A 22,351-nucleotide genomic window follows, 5' to 3' on the forward strand; every position below is an offset into this window, starting at 1 on the left:
AAAAAATGTGCCAGCCATTGCTGCTCTGTATTTAACACGCATTTATAATGTAAAGTTTCATTTCTATTTATATTAACACACCTTGTCTTTATAAAAAAAGATGCATATTCATATAGTTCCTATTTTTAAGCACATTATTATGTTTTAAATATAAACATTAATACATTCTATAACAGACATTAATGGAATGAGGTCCACTCTTTATGCATATTAAATAGGTGTACTTTTTACTATTCGGCCAACTATCCAGTGATAGTGATATTCGACCGGAGCCGAATATGACCGAATAGTAAAAAAATAGCGAATATTCAGCAGAAGCCAGAGCGACTATCTGGTGCATCCCTAATATGTATACGCAAAAATAAAGTTCATCAGCATAGCTCATATACTGCTTAAAATCCTCAATATCTAAGGTTTAACAAATGTGTTAATCAAGACTAATACAGAATGAAAACGCTTATAGCCAATACTGCTATAAATCAAACTCATACCCTCAGTACAATATCTTTTTAATCTGGCATCTCTCTACAACAGAAACTCAACAAAAGTAGCAAAACCCAAAACTTCATCCTTCCAATTCCTTGTCCTTGATCTGACCTATACAATGATTCACACACTTCAGTTATTTCATGTGAACACTTTTCACAAAATGCAATCAAAAATAAATTAGAAGAATAATTTCCTCTTAGAATTGTAACAGTGGGCATTATTTTCATATTAATTCTTTTTTTTTTAGCAATGCAGACATTTTATCTTAATGTCTTTTATTTATAATTCAAATGTAGTCATGTATTCATTTGTACACAACTGAACTGTATTGAACACTGACTGTTTCATCCCAATCTATTTGTTGTTTTACATCCTTTTGTAATGTCATGAAAGCATTTGGATATTACTTTGATATTTTTAAAACTAATTCTTGTGAATGGGACAGGGCTGTTAAATAAATAGATTGGTTCTGGACATCCAGCATAACTCTTGGTCTCCATTAGTATTTCCAACATCCCAATGAAATTATTCATTTTCCCATTCGTACATCACTGCCATGTTATGATTTAACTTCAATAACTTTTTGTTTGTTTGTTATATTTGCTATAGACTTGAAGGGGGTGCATGCCTGCCCTTTTTATATTGAACACAAATTGTTATTAAACCATAATTTATTAGTTTGGATTATGAAGATTAAAATGAAAATGTACAGACTAGTCTCCTGGATGTACTAATCTAAGGCCAGATAAGCCTTGTGTAGAGAATTGAAAGAGCTAGACCACACACAAAAAAACAACTTAATGTTAATGTAAAAAGATAACAATTACTGTATGTCAATGTTAATATTATATCAAAGACTTTATATCTTTGTAATCAATTAAAAAGAATCCCTTAATATGGATTTGGTAATTAACATTGTCTTAATTACTATTGTCACACAATATTTCCTTCTACAAAAATACTATTGAAGTAAGTATTTTGATCATTGTTGATAAATAATGATTTTTAAGTTTGACTAAAAAGGCTAAAATAATAAATAGTAAAGAAAATTTTTTTAAACACTTATATTAAAGCGCACTAAAAAATAGAAAATAATAAATGATCAATCAATGTGCTTAGTATGAGTTAACTCTTTCAGTGTGGTGTTACTCTCAGTGAGTAACTTCGCTAGTGCTGGTGAGTAGGGCAATACTCTCAGCAAGTAACTTGGTATATAATATTTATTTCACTATCTTTATAATGTTAAACTTTTTATTTCTATCTTCTTTTTTTTTTTTTTTTTGGGATGTGAGAGTGGTTGTTTTGGTAGTAAATGCAGGACCAACCTGTTAAAAAAGAAAAAAAAAGAGACAATATTGTGTTAGTGATTCCTCTTTTTTAGTTTATTTTGTGGGGCCTGAAAAAAATTTTTTAGATTGAATAATACTATTTCTTTGTGCATTTCTTCATCTTTTACAAAATTTAAAGTTTTACAATTTGTTTATTTTCTGTTTTTCAATATTTATGGATTAAATGTATTTAATTAAAATGTTAGATCTTCAAATATATTGATTTTTTAATGAACCATTTATATTTTTTCCATGCTCAGTTTAAATGTAATAAAATACATATTTTCCTGAATAATCTATTATCTTTATGACACTTTTGTAAGCAATTCATTTTACTTTAAAGTAAAATCCAATATGTTAGGTGGCAAATCTTGTGCTGTCTCAAGCTGCACATTAGACTAGGATTTAAATATTGCTCAAGCTTGTCCTTTACATTTTTTTCTTAAAAAAAGCAAGTGCATTTTTTTTTCATTATAATTAAAGCGCGTTATTATTCAATTAAGTAAAAAAAAAAGACAATTTCTTTCTTCTGTTTATTTGTCAAGCTTCATACTCTACATTTCCTAGCTAACCTTTTCTTTGGCTTCTAGGAACATTCAATCAATAGTTCAGATTAAGTACACAAGTAAAAGTTGGGGGCTTTTTTTGGATTTTCTTCCATTAATTAAGAATTAATAAAGGTATTTCAGAAGCCATACTTTCTAAAGAATAATTGTATAAAGGAAAGAGGGTATTACCACCCAGAAGGCTACTATGGTTTAGAAAAATGATAAACATGGGACAGAAAGATTTGGATACTATTTGAAAATAGCTAGGACCTATTTGTTTCCAACATCTTGTCATGTAGCAGCATCTAGCAGCACTTAGCATAATAAAATAAAAAATAAATTATGGCTTTTATATAGCGCTACTAATAGATAAAGAAACCTTAAATAACAAGTTCAAAGTTATTTATTAAATGTGCCACTCACTATTTCAGGTTATTAGATCCTATACAACTGATGTACAGGCTTTAGAGAGACTTCAGTCTACAATTGATGCTGTTGCCTCAGGGGAATCTTCTTATGAACCTGACTTTGATTCTGAACCACCTTCTCGCCCTAGCAGTCAGGATAGTCGCAGCAACTCTACACCAAGACCATCTTCCACATCTTCAGCTTCTGCTGCTGCTGTTTCCACTTCAGCAGAGGTTATGCCTGCTAGTTCATCATCATCTTCATACACTTCTTCTACACCTGGAGGTTCTTTTGGGCCAGGAATGTCTCCACAGCATTCTCAACAGCTTCCACCAATAGGCAGAATGAGCCAGCAGCAGAGACCTCAGGTTTCTCCTCAGCAGCATGTACAGCAAAGTGGGCACCAGATTCAGCATTCTCAACAAATGCAGCAGCCACACCCTCAACCTGTGCAGCATTCACAATCTGGACAACACTCTCAAGCTGCACCGCATCCTCAGACTAGCCAACTTACTCAACCTGTTCAACATCCCCAAACAGGGCAACAGTCCCAAGCTGGACATCCTCAACAGGGGCAACATCTTCAAACAGGGCAGCATCCCCAGCAAGGTCAGACACAACATCCAAGTCAAGCCACACATCCTAGCCATCATGCTCAGTCTGGCCAGCAGCTTCCATTGCACCACCAGCAGCTAAGTGGAGGCTACATGTCACAAGCTGGATTCTCTCAACATCAGTCTTACCCACCATCCCGCATCACACGACCACCTCTAGATCTCCTCCATCAAGTCTCACAGTCTGCGCTGTCATCAGCAGGCACAGCTATCCCAACATCCTCCTCTCACCAGTCACAACAAGAGCAGAGGTCACCATTTATGAATGAAAGGTCACCTTCTGCTGAACACAGTCCTCTTCATACATCACCTCATCAACAATATACAGGTAGTTCAACACAAACTTAGAATTTGTATGCTAATTAGTACTTTGTATGGCAGTTTGCCTTGAAGTTTTTATCATTTAGTCAAAATACCTTCAATTAAAGTGCTGATTCATCTCCCACATATTTTTAGTCTTGTTCTAAGAGCTATTTTTAGCATGTCTCATAGTACCCAGCTTAGTCAGTTGTACATTGTCCAATAGTTAGGTTGATAGAATTCCTTTCCTCCTGTTAGCTTTGTGAGTTGAGTTTTACAGTTTATTTAGTGATTGTTAACTCTTTGTACTTATTTCAATTTCAATAAATCTGTTGGTTTCAACCTAATTATTGTGTAGACTTTTCTTTTCCAGGACTGATGGGCCCCAGGCCTATGGGCTCATCTCCAGGTTTATCACCTAAAGCTCCAAGTGTTCAGCCATCTCAACAACCTTACATGCCACCACAGCAACAGTTCAGCATGCAAGGAGGTCGTTTTCCATCAAGAATGCATGATATGCCTGCAGCGCCCCCATATGGCATGGCACAACATCCTATGTCTCCAACAGGTACAAGTTTGCATAGACAACAGAGACCACCCCACTTTGGGATGGTTGGTGATATGAATAGATTGGCCCGCCCACCCAGGGGAATGCCACACCCTCAGCACAGACCAATGCCACCTGAAATGATGAGTCCAGATCATACAGGCATGAGACCCAGGATGGGCTCACACCAGTTCATGTCTCCAACACACCCTGGTATGCAGGACATGCCTCATTCTCCTCACAGCATGCAACAGCCACCTCATGGTATGCCACATGCTATGTCAGGCATGCAGCAGTCACCTCATCCAATGCAGCAGTCATCTCCTCATGGAATGCAGCAGAACTCTTCCCACAATATGCAGAGGCCACAGATGATGGGCCAGCACCATGGCATGATGCAAGGGGGCCCTCCATCTCCTTATCCTCAGACCTCAATGGGGGTAAGTGGTGGGCCTCTGGCATCACTAGCTAATTTCCACCCACCTGGTCATCCTGGCATCAACAGCTCAATGGGTGCCCCCATGCCAGGTCCTCACCATCGGCCTCCTCAAATGTTTAACCAAATGGGCAACCAGCATAGAATGGTGGCTCCTGGAAGTGACATGCAGTCACACTACAGACATATGATGATGAGGGGCATGACACCACCCTCCTCCACACCTCCCTCACAGATGTCACCTCATTTGTCACCACAGATTTCACCTAACATGACACAGCCCCTGCGACATTTGGACAATTTACAAGATGACAAAAACTTTGTTACAAATCTTCCTTCTGCATCTGCAATGGCAATGCCTGGACTTGGAAATGATCATGTGATGAACATGGGAACAAATAAGAGGTTTGTTTCTAATCGATTTCATTCATCTATAAGATTAAATGGGAATATTAAACAAAGGATAAGTGGGAAATAATTAAAACTAGGACTTTTTCAATAGTTTATTTTATCTACTATGTCTACCACATATTCCTATTGCTACCATACAAATCATAGTTAATCATTAAGATTGGATCTTTTTTTTTTAATTTACAGAGCAACAGTTATGTTAATCATTCTAACCAAATTTTTCTTGAAAAGTCAAATTAGATTTGTTAAAAACCCTTCCATGCTTTTTTTCACATGTTAATAATTTCAGACCTTTTCAGATTAAACACTTTGATGCAACATTTAATTTTGTAACTTTTTAAATTTTTCTTTATCAATTCATGTAACAAATAATTGGCTTGAAGCAAACCACAAACACAAGTTGATATTGAAATAGATAAATGCAAATTTAGGAAACATACTCAAAGGCATAGGCATATTAATAATGGCTAAATTTTAAAATATTTTGTTAAAGTAGATAAGATTGAAGCCAGTTCTCAGGGACTTGAACTTAAATGAAACTATCTTTCAGCCTCAAAGCAACAGTTTTATTATGCTTCACTTTCATAACCAAAGATACAATACTAATACCAATAATATAATTAGTTTTTCCCATTGACACTATGCAGTGTTTCCTGTCTAATAACTGAATGTACCAGTTACATTTCTTTTCAATATTTTTATGGTCTCGCCATAGACAGATGCCTTTGTAACTCACCCTCAATTAAGTTTTAAAAGACATTCTAGTTTTAAGTAATATGGATGTGTATCAACTTTTATCCAATATCTAACCAAATTCTTAAATTGTATTCAATGAACAAAATATACCCCGTTCCATTCACTGCAGATAATCAGAAGTTGATATATATTGCATTTCAAATAGGAGATAATTGGCCATTCCTTACATGCATGTAATTAATGTTTTGTGTGTCCTTCAGGCCATTTAATCCAAGTCTGCATCTCGAGCCTAGTGGATTCATGTCCATACACCAACCTGCACATCTGATGGTACCCAATGAGTCCATGCTCATGTCTAGGTCCAGCCTCAGCTCTCCAATGTCTGATAGTTGTGTCAAACTGGAACCAAGTGAAGACTCTGCATCTGCTGGTCAGTGGAAATAGAGTTAGAATCTTCATTTAAATCTTGAAGAGATACTTTTTGAAATATTAGCATATTAACATTTATTTTTATTCAAATATTCTAGATGGCTCTATTTCAAAAGATGACCTGGATATGGAATCAAAGACACCTCACAATGAACTCTTGAAACAATTGCTGGGCACGGGACAGAACGGACGTCAGTTGCCTACTCCTGATGTAAGCTGTGTTCATATGTCTGTATCACCTGTAGAGTGTATGTTTAAATGATGTCTGTATCACATATAAAGTGCACAGTTAACTGATGTCTGTATAACATGTAAAGTGCACAGTTAACTGATGTATGTATCACATGTAAAGTGCACAGTTAACTGATGTATGTATAACATGTAAAGTGCACAGTTAACTGATGTATGTATAACATGTAAAGTGCAATGTTAACTGATGTCTGTATCACATGTAAAGTGCACAGTTAACTGATGTCTGTATCACATGTAAAGTGCAAAGTTAACTGATGTCTGTATCACATGTAAGGTGCACAGTTAACTGATGTCTGTTTTTATTTCACTTATAACCACAGAGTGAAGACAGTCTTCCCTCACTGACACCAGAACAACAGAGACAGTTAGAGATGATTGACTCCATGCCACTGTGTAAGGAAACTGAAATCTCCACCCCAGAGTGGGAAGCTAAGACTCCTGAAGAAAAGGAAAAAATCATGGGTTAGTGTACTGGATAGATTTCTTTGTATGGCATAGAGTAACAAACATTTGATCTCACAATATTGATCAAAACAACAACTTAAAAGTATTCCCTGGCACAAGATTAGTGTGGTGAGATAAATCCTACTAGAGTATTTTGGTGCAAGAAGCACTTCAATGTCCTTTTTCCCATTTCCTAACCCCCTTTATTTCTAACATGAATAGAAATGTATCTAAACTAGCGAATACTCATGACTGTTGAAATAGTTGGTATATATATATATATATATATTGCCTGGAAAATTTTACATCAATAGAATGGCCAGCATTACAATGCTTGAATTCTAGAAAGGCCTTTTGTCTCTTTCATCCTTCATTCAAATGGCCACCAACCTGCTCATTTTGACTATGCACAAATGCTTCATTGGCCTATCAGTTGTAGTCCTTTAAAAAACTATATTCTCAAACTCCCTCCCCCCCTCACACTACTTAAAATTTTGTGAATGAATCGTCCAATGCATCTTCCAATAAAATAGCACTCCCAACACAGACACACAAATCAAATACTTCTTTGGTACTTGAATTCCTGAAGAGTTAAAATAACGCACTTTTGGTTAGTTTGACCTGAACTATTTTTCGCGTTGCCTAAATCATAATTTAAAAAAAGGAAGAGAAATTGAGTTTTAATTTAACATAAAAAGTTAGAACAAAAGAAAATTTCTAACCAAATAGTGTTAACTCTTTCTCTCCGTAATTAGTACTTTCCACGTTCTGACGGAATTATTAATTTAATCCGATTGTAGTGCACTAACATGTTCTAATTAAAATAGTATAACTTTTTTATTTACAATGATAGAATAATGTTTTTGATATTGAATTATATGAAAATGAATGTTCTTTTTAGATATTACAAAAATCTAGTGTATAAATTGAAGTGGTATTTTTTTTGCTTTATCAAAACTCACCAATGGACAACAAAAAATTTAATCCAAGTCACATAAGAAGATCATTTCTATTCCAAACTGAATTAAATGCTATTGTTTTATAATCCTTATTCATATTTTCATGAAATAGAACCACTAAAACAATCAAAAACTCATGGAGTACAAAACTGGAGCACATTATCCAAGGTCACCACCATAGAAAATTTATGAGAAACAAACAACAACTTGTAACATTAAGTTCCAGTAAGAAAATAATTACACTGCACATGATATATTTCAAACAAAAGTGATTCATTGCTATTTACATAATATTTGCCTGAACAAAAAAACAACTTCCATGTTTTAACTCTGGTATTTAATACAATCAATATTGATGTGAGGGACATAACGACGAGTCAAATCCCATCAGTGTATTCATGGCCAGAAAGTTATACATTTCATAGATAGAAACTGGTTTCCATTTTGCAGTGTTTAATTTTATTATGTAGACTGCATAACTGTTTATTGCATCAACAAGATTATCAACAATTGCGGAATCTAGTAGAGTAAAGCTCAGTTGACTCAGAATTGAGTAAGCTTATGTTGACACTTCTATATACTACAATGGCTGAAGTAGATCTAGACTTACTGGAAGGAATAAATCTAAAATTGCTTTCTGTTTTAGTACCCATCTCTGTATTTTTTTACTTTGTTGAAATAGGCCTAGATCTAGATGTGTTCTTTGTGCTACTACGTCTAGTTTTAGGAGGGGGTGTGGCAGGTTCATCAGCTGATTAACTATATAGATCTAGATCTAACAATAACATTGACACTAGAACTATCACTATGAACGGATAAAACAAAATCACTGTTATCTGAATCAATAAGGTCTTTTACTTGTTGATCCGAATATAATTTAGATCTACAAGTTTTAGTAGATTGACTTCCAGATGGGCAGGGCTCCTTTTCCATTTTAACACAAACAAAACAAAAAGATGACTTTCAAAACGCTATGTAATATTAAAACCATGTTGAAGGAAGTAAACAGTGAACTCTTCTGCAAGCGGAAATCACGTAGATTTAGAATATAAGCATTTAAAACTATTAACCAAGAATAGGAACGAAACAAAGATGTTTAACTGCACCGACAACAATGTCGTCGCTTAATCGGCTTTTACGAAAACCACCGACACTATTATTGTCACTTGGGAGAGAAAGAGTTAATGAGTTCTTAAAAAAATGGAAGGAATTACAATTTTGTGTATTAAACATTATATCACGACTTTATAAAAAGGAATTGGGACAAAACCTATAAAAAAAACATTTTGGTGAAAATTAACCACTGCTGATTCAGTCTTGAAAGGGCATAACTGTTCTAGGCAATAAGTAATAATAGGTTAATTTTTTTGAATTTTTTATCCACCCCAAGTGAAAGAATTAGTTGAGTCACTTGGTGAGTGAGTGTGCTAGGGCTAAGACTTGTTATATTTTAAGCCTTCACCACCATATAAATATAATAAATAAGTAATTAGTATTTAAGCTATTTATGACACATCAACATTGCAGCTGTCACTAGAGTTTTTTCAGAGTTTAACAGTTACTTTGGGTATAAGCTATATTTGGTTAATGTTTAGCTTATAATTATATGACTATATTGTTTTATTTCCTGTTCAGAAATGAGAAAGCAAGAGTATGAACAAAAAAGACAAGAATATGAAGTGTCTCGTAAAAATAAACGTAAAACTCTAACTGGCACGCCAGTAACTCCATCCGAGAAGAAAAAGCGGAAATCTAAGCTGGTGGTGGAGGAGGGCATTGAGGTACCAAAGAAAAAGTTAAAGAAGTCAAAGGTAAGAACAATGCTTATCACTAGGAGTCAATGATATCTTGCTAAATTAAAACCAAATTTAAGACAGGGGACATTAATATAGAAGAAATCATTCAAACCAAATAACATACCTGGACCAGTTGACATTCCAACTTAGTTTGATAGAAAAAGTAATCATATATCACCATTTACCTTGATAATAATGTTTGATAGAATAAGTAATTATGTATCACCATTTACCCAGATAATAATGTTTGATAGAATAAGTAATTATGTATCACCATTTACCCAGATAATAATGTTTGATAGAATAAGTAATTATGTATCACCATTTACCTTGAGAATAATGTTTGATAGAATAAGTAATCATATATTGCCATTAACCCAGATAATAATGTTTGATAGAATAAGTAATTATGTATCACCATTTACCTTGAGTATAATGTTTGATAGAATAAGTAATCATATATTGCCATTAACCCAGGTAATAATGTTTGATAGAATAAGTAATCATATATCACCATTTACCCAGATAATAATGTTTGATAGAATAAGTAATCATATATCACCATTTACCTTGAGAATAATGTTTGATAGAATAAGTAATCATATATTGCCATTAACCCAGGTAATAATGTTTGATAGAATAAGTAATCATATATCACCATTTACCTTGAGAATAATGTTTGATAGAATAAGTAATCATATATTGCCATTAACCCAGGTAATAATGTTTGATAGAATAAGTAATTATGTATCACCATTTACCCAGATAATAATGTTTGATAGAATAAGTAATCATATATTGCCATTAACCCAGATAATTATGTTTGATAGAATAAGTAATCATATATTGCCATTAACCCAGGTAATAATGTTTGATAGAATAAGTAATCATATATCACCATTTACCCAGATAATAATGTTTGATAGAATAAGTAATTATGTATCACCATTTACCCAGATAATAATGTTTGATAGAATAAGTAATCATATATTGCCATTAACCCAGGTAATAATGTTTGATAGAATAAGTAATCATATATCACCATTTACCTTGAGAATAATGTTTGATAGAATAAGTAATCATATATCACCTTTTACCCAGATAATAATGTCATGTTCTTATGAAAAAGAATAAGCAGGTTCACTAGCTACACATCAAACATTTGAAAACAGAATATGTTGCAACACTCACTTAGATAAACATACAATGTATTCTAATCCTCCACTAATATGAAATATAGATCATGTTAGAAACACTTAATATGTTTGCTTGATGAGTTCTCATAACATTTAGAAAATTAACTAGATGCAATTTATTATTTTATCAAGTCTGTGTCTCCTACAAAGGTACATTACTGTCAACTAAAGAAAACAAATAAAGCCACACAGGTTAACAAAATACTGCTAAAAACAATGAGACACATACATGTCTTTTCAACCAGAAAAGTGTGTATCTTATCTTATAAAATAAGACGTTACTTCAAAAAAAAAAGAAGATGATTACGTCCTACACGTCCATCTAGTCATGCATGTTAACCAATGATTTAAATTCGACCAAGTCATTGGTTTTCCTGGCCGCCTCAGGCAACCCATTCCATGCTCTTAATAGTATTAGGGAAGAAAGAGCATTTGTACAAATTTGTCCTAGCATATGGGACGAGGAATGTGCTTTTAACTTTGTGTCTTTCTGAGTATTTAATAAGTTTTGTTTTTGTATTAGAAGATTATGGTTCAGTGTTTTATGTATTTTTAATGTGTAATCCAAAAATTTAAAATAAAAAAAACAATAAATATTTACACTTGTTGAACTAAATAAAAATATATATGTGTACAGTTAAAGGAGAGTCAAATAAAAGAATTAGAAGCCCAGGCTGAGACCTTTCTGCAACAACTGCACAATATGCCACCAATTCAGTTACAAGAGCCAATTATTGCTACCACCATGTCTATATTGCCTGTCAAGGGAGCTACTACATTGTCAGGTCAGTTTATAAAAGAAGTTGTTGCAGTTTTAGTAAAAGTGTTGATGATAGGGTTCTTTCTTTATCCTTTAGAATTTTTTTTATTGTTTCAGCATTAAGTCTAAAATATTTCGTTATTTGTATATCATCATTTAATACATGTAGAGGTCATTAGATTATATATACATCTCCAGTTTTGTATAATTATATATTTCAATTCTAAACATTTTTTTTTCAGTTCTGCTTGTCTAGACTTTGTTTTATTCTTGTAGGTATTTCGTCTCTGAAAGGAAGATTTTGCAGCGCCTACCTAGAGAACATTGAAGACATGTATGGAAGTCTGCTCTTTCCACAGCCACCACCTGGTCTACGTCCCACAGTTCCTTCAGCTGAGACACTTGCCCAGAGGCAGTTAGCTAATGAAGCTAAAATAAGGATGATGCAGGACCTAGGTATCTAGATGTTGATCTTGTCTCTATATTAAACATGTATTAAACATTAGGCACTAAGACACAAACTTATCTCTAAATTGGTGTTTAATTATTAGTATTGAGTAACAAAAAAAAGACAAATTATTACAAACTTTATTCTTTCTATTTCTATGTATCAAGAATTCATGTTGTACAAACACAAACGTAAGAATTCCTAATGCTTGTTTTGAAGCACAATGCTAAATAGTGACATTGTTTTTATTACTTGAAGATGCCATGCAGATGCTTAAAACTAAAGAAGGTATTCAGACACCCAGACCAGGTCCACGTAACAGTCCAAGATTGATATTACCACCTCAGCCACGCATTGAGATCAAATCAGAGCAAATGAGAGAAAGGTCTGACATTTTTTTTTTTTTTACAAATATAATATTTTAATTCAAATTGAAAAGTTTTGTGGTAGATTTAACATTCAAAGTATTTTTTCTAAAGTGAAATTTAAAAACAAAAAATGACATTGTGAAATGATTGAACTGTCTACTTGGTTGTAGGAAAGAGGAAAGAGAAACTCCAGACACCATTGTGTCTTCCTCATCTCCTGAGTTTGGATTCAATGAACAAGAAGCAGACTACCCAGGACTTCGTCCCATTCATCCTGCGACCAGTAATGATATTAAATTGGAGGACACAACATCCCCTGTAGTGCCACTCATTCATCCACTCCCTTTCAAACCAGGTAGAACATTGTCTGTCATTTGGTATTTAGTATCAGTAGTAGGAATTAACTCTTAAGAAAGCAGTTTATCTGTCCTAAACCAGGTATAACATTCTATGTGATTTAGTATGTAGTATGAATGTGATCAGTAGTAGGACATAGCTTTATAACAAAGCTGTTTATCTGTCCCTTGTATCAAGCATCCTTGTATTCTGTAAGTGTTGTCCACATTAAACCATTTATTGGACCTCCTAATACAGTTATATTTGTAATTAATTCTACTTAGGAAAAAAAATTCTCATAATAATTGTATTTAATACATTTATATGTTAATTCAAAGTAAATACTAGATAGACTTATATGACAATAACTAGTAACTACCTAGATCTTTCTTGAAGAAGGTGAAATCTATGCTTAATTACATTAAAAAAATCAAATTTTATACTATTTATTACTTTATTAGTTTTTTGTGTAGTCAGCCTGTCTGTCACAAAAACAGAAATGTACATAAATGTAAATGGATATTATATTAAGAAAGAAATATTTATTTTTTTTATTCTTGGTAACGTTTATACTTACAATGTTGTGAATTCTCAAAAAATATGTTAATCTAATGTAGAATCCTTATATTTCCTTTGTTGTGTATTTTATGAAATGCAAGCTACTAACAGTTTACATGAAATGTTTATTTTTGGTTACCAAGGCTAAGAATGCATATTGTATGTACAATCAAACATATTTAAAAAATTAATGTTTTAATACATAGTGGTTCGTAAACAGTATTAAAGATCTACCAGGTCTATGAATATATGGTTGCAATATTACTTTTCTAAATTAAAAAAAAAAGACCAATACATGAATATTTCTTATCTATGGGTTGATTTGTTTGGGGCTGCCTTGAGTTTGGTGTATAACTCAAAATTTATTTATAAATCTATTTATATTCTTCTCTCCTTTTGTAGCCATATCTCTGAAAGATCCTCCTAGCATGGATGTTTCAATAAAACATGAGTTTGGCTTGATGAAACATGACAGCCCTGAGTTTGATATAGGATTAGCTGGACCATCTGCTAGTATGGAACAGCCTTGTCGTGATTTGACTGTCAACCTGCCCAATTTGACATCAGGTCTTGCCCAGCCTTTCTTAGATCCAGCACTAGATCAACAGGTAGGAAGATAGTTAAAGCAGGATGTAGCTTGATTTTATTGCTGAGAGCATAGCCAATGCCCAGGTATTCATCCCATGAGATGATCCATAGTCGCTTCATATCTGAAGAGGCCTTACACTTTATTAAGCATGCTTCTTCCTAAAAGATGTATATATATATATATATCTTTGCACCAAATTATATTTTTTTGTTTTTAATTGAATTATTTTATTTGTTTGTTATGTTTTAGGTATCTGTGACTTTGACTCTGTCCACTGGAGCTGCTCAGGATATAGGAGCTGTCATTTCAGCCATCGCTGACCTTTTGAAAATAGCTGTCCCTCCAACGTATGAAATAACCAGAAGTCCATCACCTGAAATGTTTAGAATGTCACTCACACGTATGTCTATACAATGAATTAACATATTTCTAGTTTCTGTATGTAATACACTAAGAAAATATTTTTCATAATTTTTGTTTTTAATTTCAGGCTTGTGTTTAAAAAAACAACATCAGAAGCTAAGGAAAAATTGTTGTTAAGCAAAAAAATAATTTTAAAATGTTAATTTTTTTCATCAAAATATTTTAGAAATGTATTTTTCTCTTTTGAGAATTAGTTTACTTTTGAAAAGAGTTGATTACATGTAGATTCAGAATTTAATGAAATAAACATTATACATGCTCTAGAAAATGGCTAAAAACAATATTTAAAGTTTAAAATAACCTATTTCAATGTTAAAAAATTGTAGATAAATGGATAAATATTCAAATAATGAAATTTAAAAAAATGCAATTTTTAAACTTTAAATATCGATATTTTGCACCTTAGCAGTGGTCATTCTCCCCTTAAATCAAATTTTAGAATAATGCATTGCTGTGCAACTCCGGCTCTCAAACTTGTTCAATAAATTATAGTACCTTTTTCATGAACAAGTACTTAAATCTGTTCCCAAACTTGTTCAATAAATTATAGTACCTTTTTCATGAACAAGTACTTAAATCTGTTCTCAAACTTGTTCAATAAATTATAGTACCTTTTTCATGAACAAGTACTTAAATCTGTTCTCAAACTTGTTCAATAAATTATAGTACCTTTTTCATGAACAAGTACTCAAATCTGTTCTCAAACTTGTTCAATAAATTATAGTACCTTTTTCATGAACAAGTACTTAAATCTGTTCCCAAACTTGTTCAATAAATAATAATACATCTTTCATGAACAAGTACTTAAATCTGTTCCCAAACTAGAACCACTTTTTTAGCTCAACCCTGCTCTGCAGCTTCCCATTATTTCTATCTCAATATTTGTATTCCCCTTTATCATCAATATCACTATTAACATCTACTACTAGATCTAGATATATTTTTTGTCCATGGCAATTGGGAGAATTAGGGATGTGTGAATCAGGACCCTTGTAAATATATTATAGATTGTGAATCTTATGAATCTTGCTGTTGTGCTTTGTTTTAAGTGTTTGTTGTTATTCCTGAAACAGATAAAGAGGAGGCTGTCAATATTCACACACTCATGTCAACTCGCCCAAGATTCTGTCAACACTGTGATGTCTTTGTACTGTGTTCTGGCATCGCAAAATATAAAAGAGAATTTCCAATACTATTAGAACAGGATGCTGTAAGTATTTGTGCTGCTGAGAAATAGTATCTCTAGCTTTTGGTTCTTGTAGACATTAATTTGACTTGACTTGACGCAGCCATTCAAAAAGAAAGCCTTGTTTCTTTCAGGACTGTGGTGATGATGAGATGATCTTTTGCTCAATGAATTGCTCCATGCAATTTTCTGCAGCCCTGGAAGCCCGCCAGCGACAGGCTCAACTGCGTATTAAAGACGAATCTGGTCCTTCCACCTCACAGAGCCCTCCCCCATGTGGAGTGAAGTTGGAGATATCATCAGGGGCATTAACTCCAAACAGTGCTACAGTGTCTTCTAATGTGGATGAAGTTATAGCAGCTGTTGCTGCGGACACATCACTGTCACCTGACACTCCTGGTGACATGTCAGTCAGTCCGGGCACTCCATCCACAACACCTACATCTCCATTTTCTGCCATCAGTCCGTACAAAGCTGGCAAGAGACACAGACGTTCAAGCAGTCAGATCTCAGATTCGACTTATTCAAAGGTGATAAGTTTTTACTTTGTAACAACAAATATCCACATTCAACTGATTAAAACAAAATGTAGAATTCATTTAGAACATACTCAAAAGTGTTTAATATTTACAAATGTTTCATAGTAAAAAAACAAGTAGATACAATACATTTTGTTGAAACTGTAAACAATTTGCATTGAGATATTTAAAAAATTTCTATATAGTTGCAGTATAGATTCAGATTTTCATGGATTCAAAACGTTTTCATAAAATCACTGCTTTTTTTTCAAACCTAATAGAGTTTTAAGTAGTTGCTTAACCCCAATTTTTGGTATTTTATGAAATAAAACCTCTCAGTATTAATCAAGCTAATTGTCAGACTCATTTTTCCTTTTGTTTTTCAGCCACTAATAAAAAAATGGAGAGGATTGCGTTGGAAAAGAGGTAATCAAGAGCTATTGGACAGTATCATGAAGCTTCCTTCCACTCCAGTTCATGAGTTGGACAAACTTTGGCAGTCACTTGGAATGATTCACAGACCTAAGCCAGACATACTGGACACAAGGAAATGTTTGTTCTGTCAAAATGTCGGAGATGGAGATAGTGATGGGCCTAGCAGGTAGGATTTTAATCTACCTTGTTAAGTGCCAGTGGGGTGTGGTGAGTGGTTAAGCGCTTGGCTCCCTAACTTGGGTTCCAAACTCATTGAAGACTGGGATTTTGAATTTCTGGATTTTTAGGGCGCCCCTGAGTCCACCTTATTCTAATGAGTACCTGACTTTAGTTGGGGAAAGTAAAGGCAGTTGGATATTGTTCTGGCCACAAGACACCCTGCTCGTTAACTGTTGGCCAAAGAAACAGATGACCTTAACATCATCTGCCAAATAGATCGCAAAGTCTGAAATGGGAACTTTACTTTTACTTTGTAGTTTAGTGAAAGACCCTGAGAAATAATGATTATTAGTTAGAGATCCTGAAGGAAAAGTACACAAAAATAAGTAAAGCCCTTGAAATGTTTGTATAGAAATGGATGCAGACAGAGTTTCATAAAGGAAAGCATGCTCATACAGCTTTGGTACAGCATTTTCTTTCTCTTTACCTTGCTGTTACCAGCCAAAGTCCTATACAAAAATTATTTACTAAAGCTCGAAATTAATCTTCTTTAAATCTAAAATTTATTTTATTACCATTGCGAAGAAGAATCCATAACTTAAACAACCAGACATAAAACTACTTAAATCATTATTAAGTTCGTTTACATGTGTTCTTTATCTTGAATCTCAATTACACACAACTTATTGTTGTTGTTTTTTTTTTAAAGGGGGGGGGGGGTGTCGTTTTTTTTCATTTGAGTGAAAATTGTTTTGTCGATATAAAACTCATCTATGTTTTTGTTTGTAGACTTCTGAATGTTGACATCAACAAGTGGGTTCACTTGAACTGTGCCTTGTGGTCCTATGAAGTCTATGAGACACTAAATGGTGCCCTTATGAATGTAGACATGGCTCTGCAGAGGAGTAGCACCAGAGAATGTGCATCTTGTCACAAGATGGGGGCCACACTTCCTTGTTTCAGAAATAGATGTACCAATGCTTACCACTTGCCTTGTGCCAGACAGAAAGGTTGCATGTTTTATGGTGATAAGGTAATATGGAATTTACACCTACACTCTGCTACATTTTTGCATGCCTCTCTTGTGTTGACAAAAGCTTAATATATCTTTTTTTTAATTTTTATATAAAATATGTCTTCAATTCTTTTCAGATTTAGAATATTAAAACTACAGATATTTTAGACAATTTTTAAACCTTATTGATGTTATGAGCTTAGAATATTTGAAGTTTTTTGCCAGTAGATTTTTAATTATAACAATGACAAAAATAAGAGAATAGCTCTTTCCTTGAGTAATGTTATACTGTACTTGTTAATTAATTAGTCACTTAACAAAATGACTTTGAACATTCTTGTTTCTCTGGCATTTAAAAATAGAAGGGAACAAATGCACAATGTCACACATTTTGTTGTCTCTGTCTTGTGCAGACCATGTTGTGTGCAAGTCACATTCCTAAAAATCTACTTGGCAATGAGATGACTACATTGGTTGTGAGAAGAAGAGTTTACATCAACAGGGATGAAGACAAACAAGTGGCCAGGTACTGTACTAACTAGTTAGCAGTTCAACTTTCAGTTTCTAGATTGAGTTGTCTGGGGCATCTGTTGATGTTTTTTTTTTTTTAAACATACCTCTTTCTATGTTTCTTCCATATTCAATACAACCTTGACATATTGGTGAAGGGGGGGGGGTGAAATAAAGTCAGTACTGCAGAGGAAATATTTGGTTTAATACAACTAGATTAATCTACCAGCAATGTATATAAATGTTTTGTTATTTAAAATTTTTTGTAGAGATATGAAAACAAAAAGTTCATATTTTGTTGTTTGATGTTTCTAGCATGTTCCACCAAGAAGATGGTCACTGTTGTCTACGTATTGGTTCACTCATCCTACACAGTATTGGTCAACTGTTGCCTCATCAGATCTTGTGTGGAAAGTTCAACACTAAAGAATATATTTATCCAGTATGTCTTTTTTTTTCTTTGATCATTTCAAAAGAGAAAAAAACTTTTTGATCTACACTGATGCTTTTGTCTCACTCACCATGTGTACTTTTGGTTCACACACCATGTGTACTTTTCTGAAACTGTTTTTTTTATTTTGTTTTAAAGGTTGGATTTAAAACAAGTCGTTTCTACTGGAGCTACTATTCCCTGTATCAGCGTTGTCGTTACATCTGTAGCATCCATGACAATGATGGAGAACCAGAGTTCAGGATACAGGTTGTGGACAGCAATCATGATGAGCTAGTCTTTAAGGATAACAGTCCAGCAGGTTAGTTTAGTAAAACATCAGTCAGTAATTGAGCAGAAATTGTATTTAGTCTTTTGCTGCCAGATTATTGGGTACGGTATGCACAAATGGGGATAACTGTTATAAAAATAAAGGTGATTTTAAAAAAATATAATCTTGAAATAAAATTGAGTATATAAAAACTGTTGTTTTTTTTTAAATTATTTTAAAAATCATTTACTAATAAAATGTTTATTATTTGTGTGATTAATAATAGCCCAGCCCACATGAACTGTTCTAATTCAAAGCATTTTGATCTAAACTCCTGTCATAATCTATTTTCATTTTTTTTTATGGAAGGTTCATATTCACTGCCTGTATATCTGCATCACTTTTATTTTCGTATTTGATTTACAGTTTTATCCATTATTGGAATATTTCTTATAATAGTAATCAATAGTACGGTATTAAAAACTTAGAAAAAGCTAAGCATACTTCTCAACATTATTAATTCCAGTTGTATAGATATAGATAAAATATTTTTTTTAATTTTTAGATTAAATATAAAACTAACTTTTTAAAACATAGGAAAAATACTGATCATACGACACCCACACAAAAAAACTGTTTTCAAAGCTCATTCTAAAAAAACAGTTTAAAAATAGCACTGCAAGAAATGAAACAACTGCAAATATCTACAACTAAAAACATCTTACAATGGGGTACCAATAGAAGTTTTTCCATGGGACTGCAAGGGGAGAAGGTTAAAATAAATATTGAGCAGCAGTAAATTTGAATTTCTCCTATTTGTTACAACTGAAAGCTAATCTGCACTGGTTGCACATTCTCAGCTGTTTGGATGCACATTTTGAAACCTCTGGAACGTATGAGAAGAGAAGCAGATCTGGTGAAAATGTTTCCTTCTTTTAAAGCAGCAGAAGATCTCTTTGGCTTGACTGATCCAAATATTGTGAAAGTCTTGGAGTCTGTAAGTACCTCAGTTTTGTGTCTTGTATGTTGTAGTACTAGGTAGTTCTCAATACATGACTTCTTTCATATTCATTGCAAAGCATTTAAGAATCTATATATATATAATTCTCTTCATGGCTCAAGAGTTTGGACATGCTAGAAGTAAAGGAAAGATCACTCTTTTATTACTGCAAGTCGGATGGACTAGAGTTACCTTACAAAAAAAAAGAGGGGTGGAGAACAAGTAGTATTCACCCATCACAAAATAGCAGGACCGGACTTAACCGCTGTGACCAAGAAGTCATGGAAAGATCACTCTTTTTTATTTCTACCCCACGTAGTTTTAGCGGTCTAGGAAAAAATGAGGGGGTGGGGAGGAGAAAAAGTAATTTACTCTGTATTCACCCGTCACTAAATAGCAGGGGCAGACTTAACCATTGTGGGTCCCTATGCGAAACAGAATTCGCGGGGGCCCAGTTTGGGTATGGATACGAATTATAAGTGAAAATTAAGAGTTTATATTAGAAAATACATTCATCTTTGCATTTTATTCATTCTTTACTACCTACAGAATTACTTTAAGAGCATTGCGTGTAGCTAAGCCATACAGTAAATCATAAAAATTCTGTTTCCTACATAGATCACGCTCAATAGCAAGAATTACCAAATGTTTCAATCTATCTTCAAGAATTGTTGACCTTAACTAATTCTTCACTAGTTTCAGACGCGAGAAGCTTCTTTACCAGAGTCAACAATTATGGGTATTGCATAATGCCGTTTGTTTTTTTTCAGCACTTGTAGGATTGGCGTTTACCATTTTGAATGAAACCCCAAAATGACAATTTTTTTCTATATATTTCAGGAATTTTTATTTTTTTGGTTTTCAAAAGATTTTAATAATTTTCCGGATATTTCCATGAATTTTTCTTATATTTTGCAATTTCAGGCGATTTCCAGGAGCTCTTGGTTGCGGGAATTCTGTTACAAGTTATAAAATGGTTTAATTTAATAATTTACACCTAGAATTAGCGCGGGTCCTTTGAAAGTGCGGGCCCACTGTGGTCTCATAGGTTGCATTGGCCTAATACTGGCCCTGAAAAATAACTGCATATGCTACACCGTGGGTTGACTAGAAGACCTGATTTGTTCAAACTCAACCAAACATCTTACATTGACTTGGCAAACTGATTGACAAACTTGAAAAAATCTGAAGTTAACATTTTTATATATATATATATATATATATATATATTCTTCTTCTTCTTCTTCTTCTAGCCAGCTTTATTGCTGCTGAGCTGTGAGCTCTTTTGCAGACTGTGCCAAGGAAAAAAAGTGTGCTGTTTTCTTCAGTTGTTCAGCACTGCCGTACAGGGTGTTGGTTATGTTGGGCTGTAGTGGAAGTAGGGTCTGCCTAAGGTGGATTAGGGAGGGGCATTCAAAGAGGATATGGTTTACGGTTTCAGAGTGGTGGGTGCAGTGTCTGCAAAGGGGTAGTTGTGTGGAGTTTATTTTGTTCAGGTGGTAATTTAATAGTGGTGTGTGTCCTGTTCTTAGTTGGAAGATTGTAGATTGTTCTTTGCGGGGGAGGAAGTTAATACTGTCCAGTTTGTTAGGCGTAGTCATTTCTCTGTACATGGCTCTGCCTGTGTTTCCTGATGCCCATTGGTTGAGCCACTCCTCTTTGTGATTGTTGACTAGCATTGACCTTAGGGTGAGGTAGTTAAACAGGTCTATCTGGTTGTTCCATAGTTGAATATGATTTATTAAGTTGCTCATTTGCTGTCATTTGTTATGAGTGCTCAATATTACCCATGGTGCACAAAGTACTCATCAATACACCAAATATCAACTTCCACTTAAAAGGAAAAGAAAATTAGTCAAAGTGATTGTGATATGAGGTCATCCCTGTTAAGAAGTAATGAAGTAAAGGCATTCAGGAAGTTAGTGTCACTGTATTTTGGGAAGAGGAAGACTTTGTGTGTGATAACTTGAGGCAGTACTGGGTAGTTTAGTTAGTTGTAATGTAGAGGTGGTTAAGCCACAGACAAGGGACAAGGACTGTTCAGCCTGCGGAGTCAAACCTAGTAAAGACTGCTGTATTTTTTTGTTTCATCATCTCATCATCACTCTCATTGTTTAAATACACTTTCACATTTACTTTTATTCTCTTTTGTTTTGTTGTTTGCCAGATTGACAAAATATAAAAAAAAACAACTACATACCGGTATGCATTTTACTCAGAATTCTCTTGAGTTGGTTATAGATTGTGAATTATAAGAATGTCTTTTTTTTCCCTAAAGCTTCCTGGTACAGACCTACTTCAAAGCTACAACTTCAAGTATGGTCGCTCTCCTTTGATAGAGATGCCTCCTGCTATCAATCCAACTGGCTGTGCACGTACAGAACCAAAACTTAGAACTCATTTCAGAAGGTACTTTTAGTCTCTCATTGACTACTTGACAGGAATTAGTGTTAGTCCATCATTGACTACTTGACAGGAATTAGTGTTAGTCT

General features: G+C 33.8%; 1 protein-coding gene across 10 annotated transcripts in view; it reads left to right on the top strand.

The window, feature by feature from the left end:
- LOC106050290 (histone-lysine N-methyltransferase 2C-like) overlaps positions 1-22,351 on the top strand; it is a 95,102-nt gene that overhangs the window by 66,345 nt on the left and 6,406 nt on the right. For 9 of the 10 annotated variants that reach the window (XM_056004349.1, XM_056004350.1, XM_056004348.1 and 6 more), the window contains 21 exons: positions 2,797-3,715; positions 4,046-5,075; positions 6,038-6,207; positions 6,305-6,417; positions 6,779-6,920; positions 9,497-9,672; positions 11,491-11,638; positions 11,890-12,069; positions 12,320-12,446; positions 12,600-12,784; positions 13,726-13,931; positions 14,162-14,312; positions 15,409-15,545; positions 15,656-16,051; positions 16,426-16,640; positions 17,423-17,666; positions 18,062-18,174; positions 18,474-18,600; positions 18,748-18,910; positions 19,720-19,856; positions 22,138-22,268. In XM_056004349.1, coding sequence (XP_055860324.1) covers positions 2,797-3,715; positions 4,046-5,075; positions 6,038-6,207; positions 6,305-6,417; positions 6,779-6,920; positions 9,497-9,672; positions 11,491-11,638; positions 11,890-12,069; positions 12,320-12,446; positions 12,600-12,784; positions 13,726-13,931; positions 14,162-14,312; positions 15,409-15,545; positions 15,656-16,051; positions 16,426-16,640; positions 17,423-17,666; positions 18,062-18,174; positions 18,474-18,600; positions 18,748-18,910; positions 19,720-19,856; positions 22,138-22,268 — 5,210 coding nt within the window. The remainder of the gene's footprint in view (positions 1-2,796; positions 3,716-4,045; positions 5,076-6,037; positions 6,208-6,304; positions 6,418-6,778; positions 6,921-9,496; positions 9,673-11,490; positions 11,639-11,889; positions 12,070-12,319; positions 12,447-12,599; positions 12,785-13,725; positions 13,932-14,161; positions 14,313-15,408; positions 15,546-15,655; positions 16,052-16,425; positions 16,641-17,422; positions 17,667-18,061; positions 18,175-18,473; positions 18,601-18,747; positions 18,911-19,719; positions 19,857-22,137; positions 22,269-22,351) is intronic. The other variant, XM_056004353.1, reaches the window with a different exon arrangement.

Source organism: Biomphalaria glabrata, chromosome 11, assembly GCF_947242115.1.
Source record: "Biomphalaria glabrata chromosome 11, xgBioGlab47.1, whole genome shotgun sequence".
Taxonomy (NCBI): domain Eukaryota; kingdom Metazoa; phylum Mollusca; class Gastropoda; family Planorbidae; genus Biomphalaria; species Biomphalaria glabrata.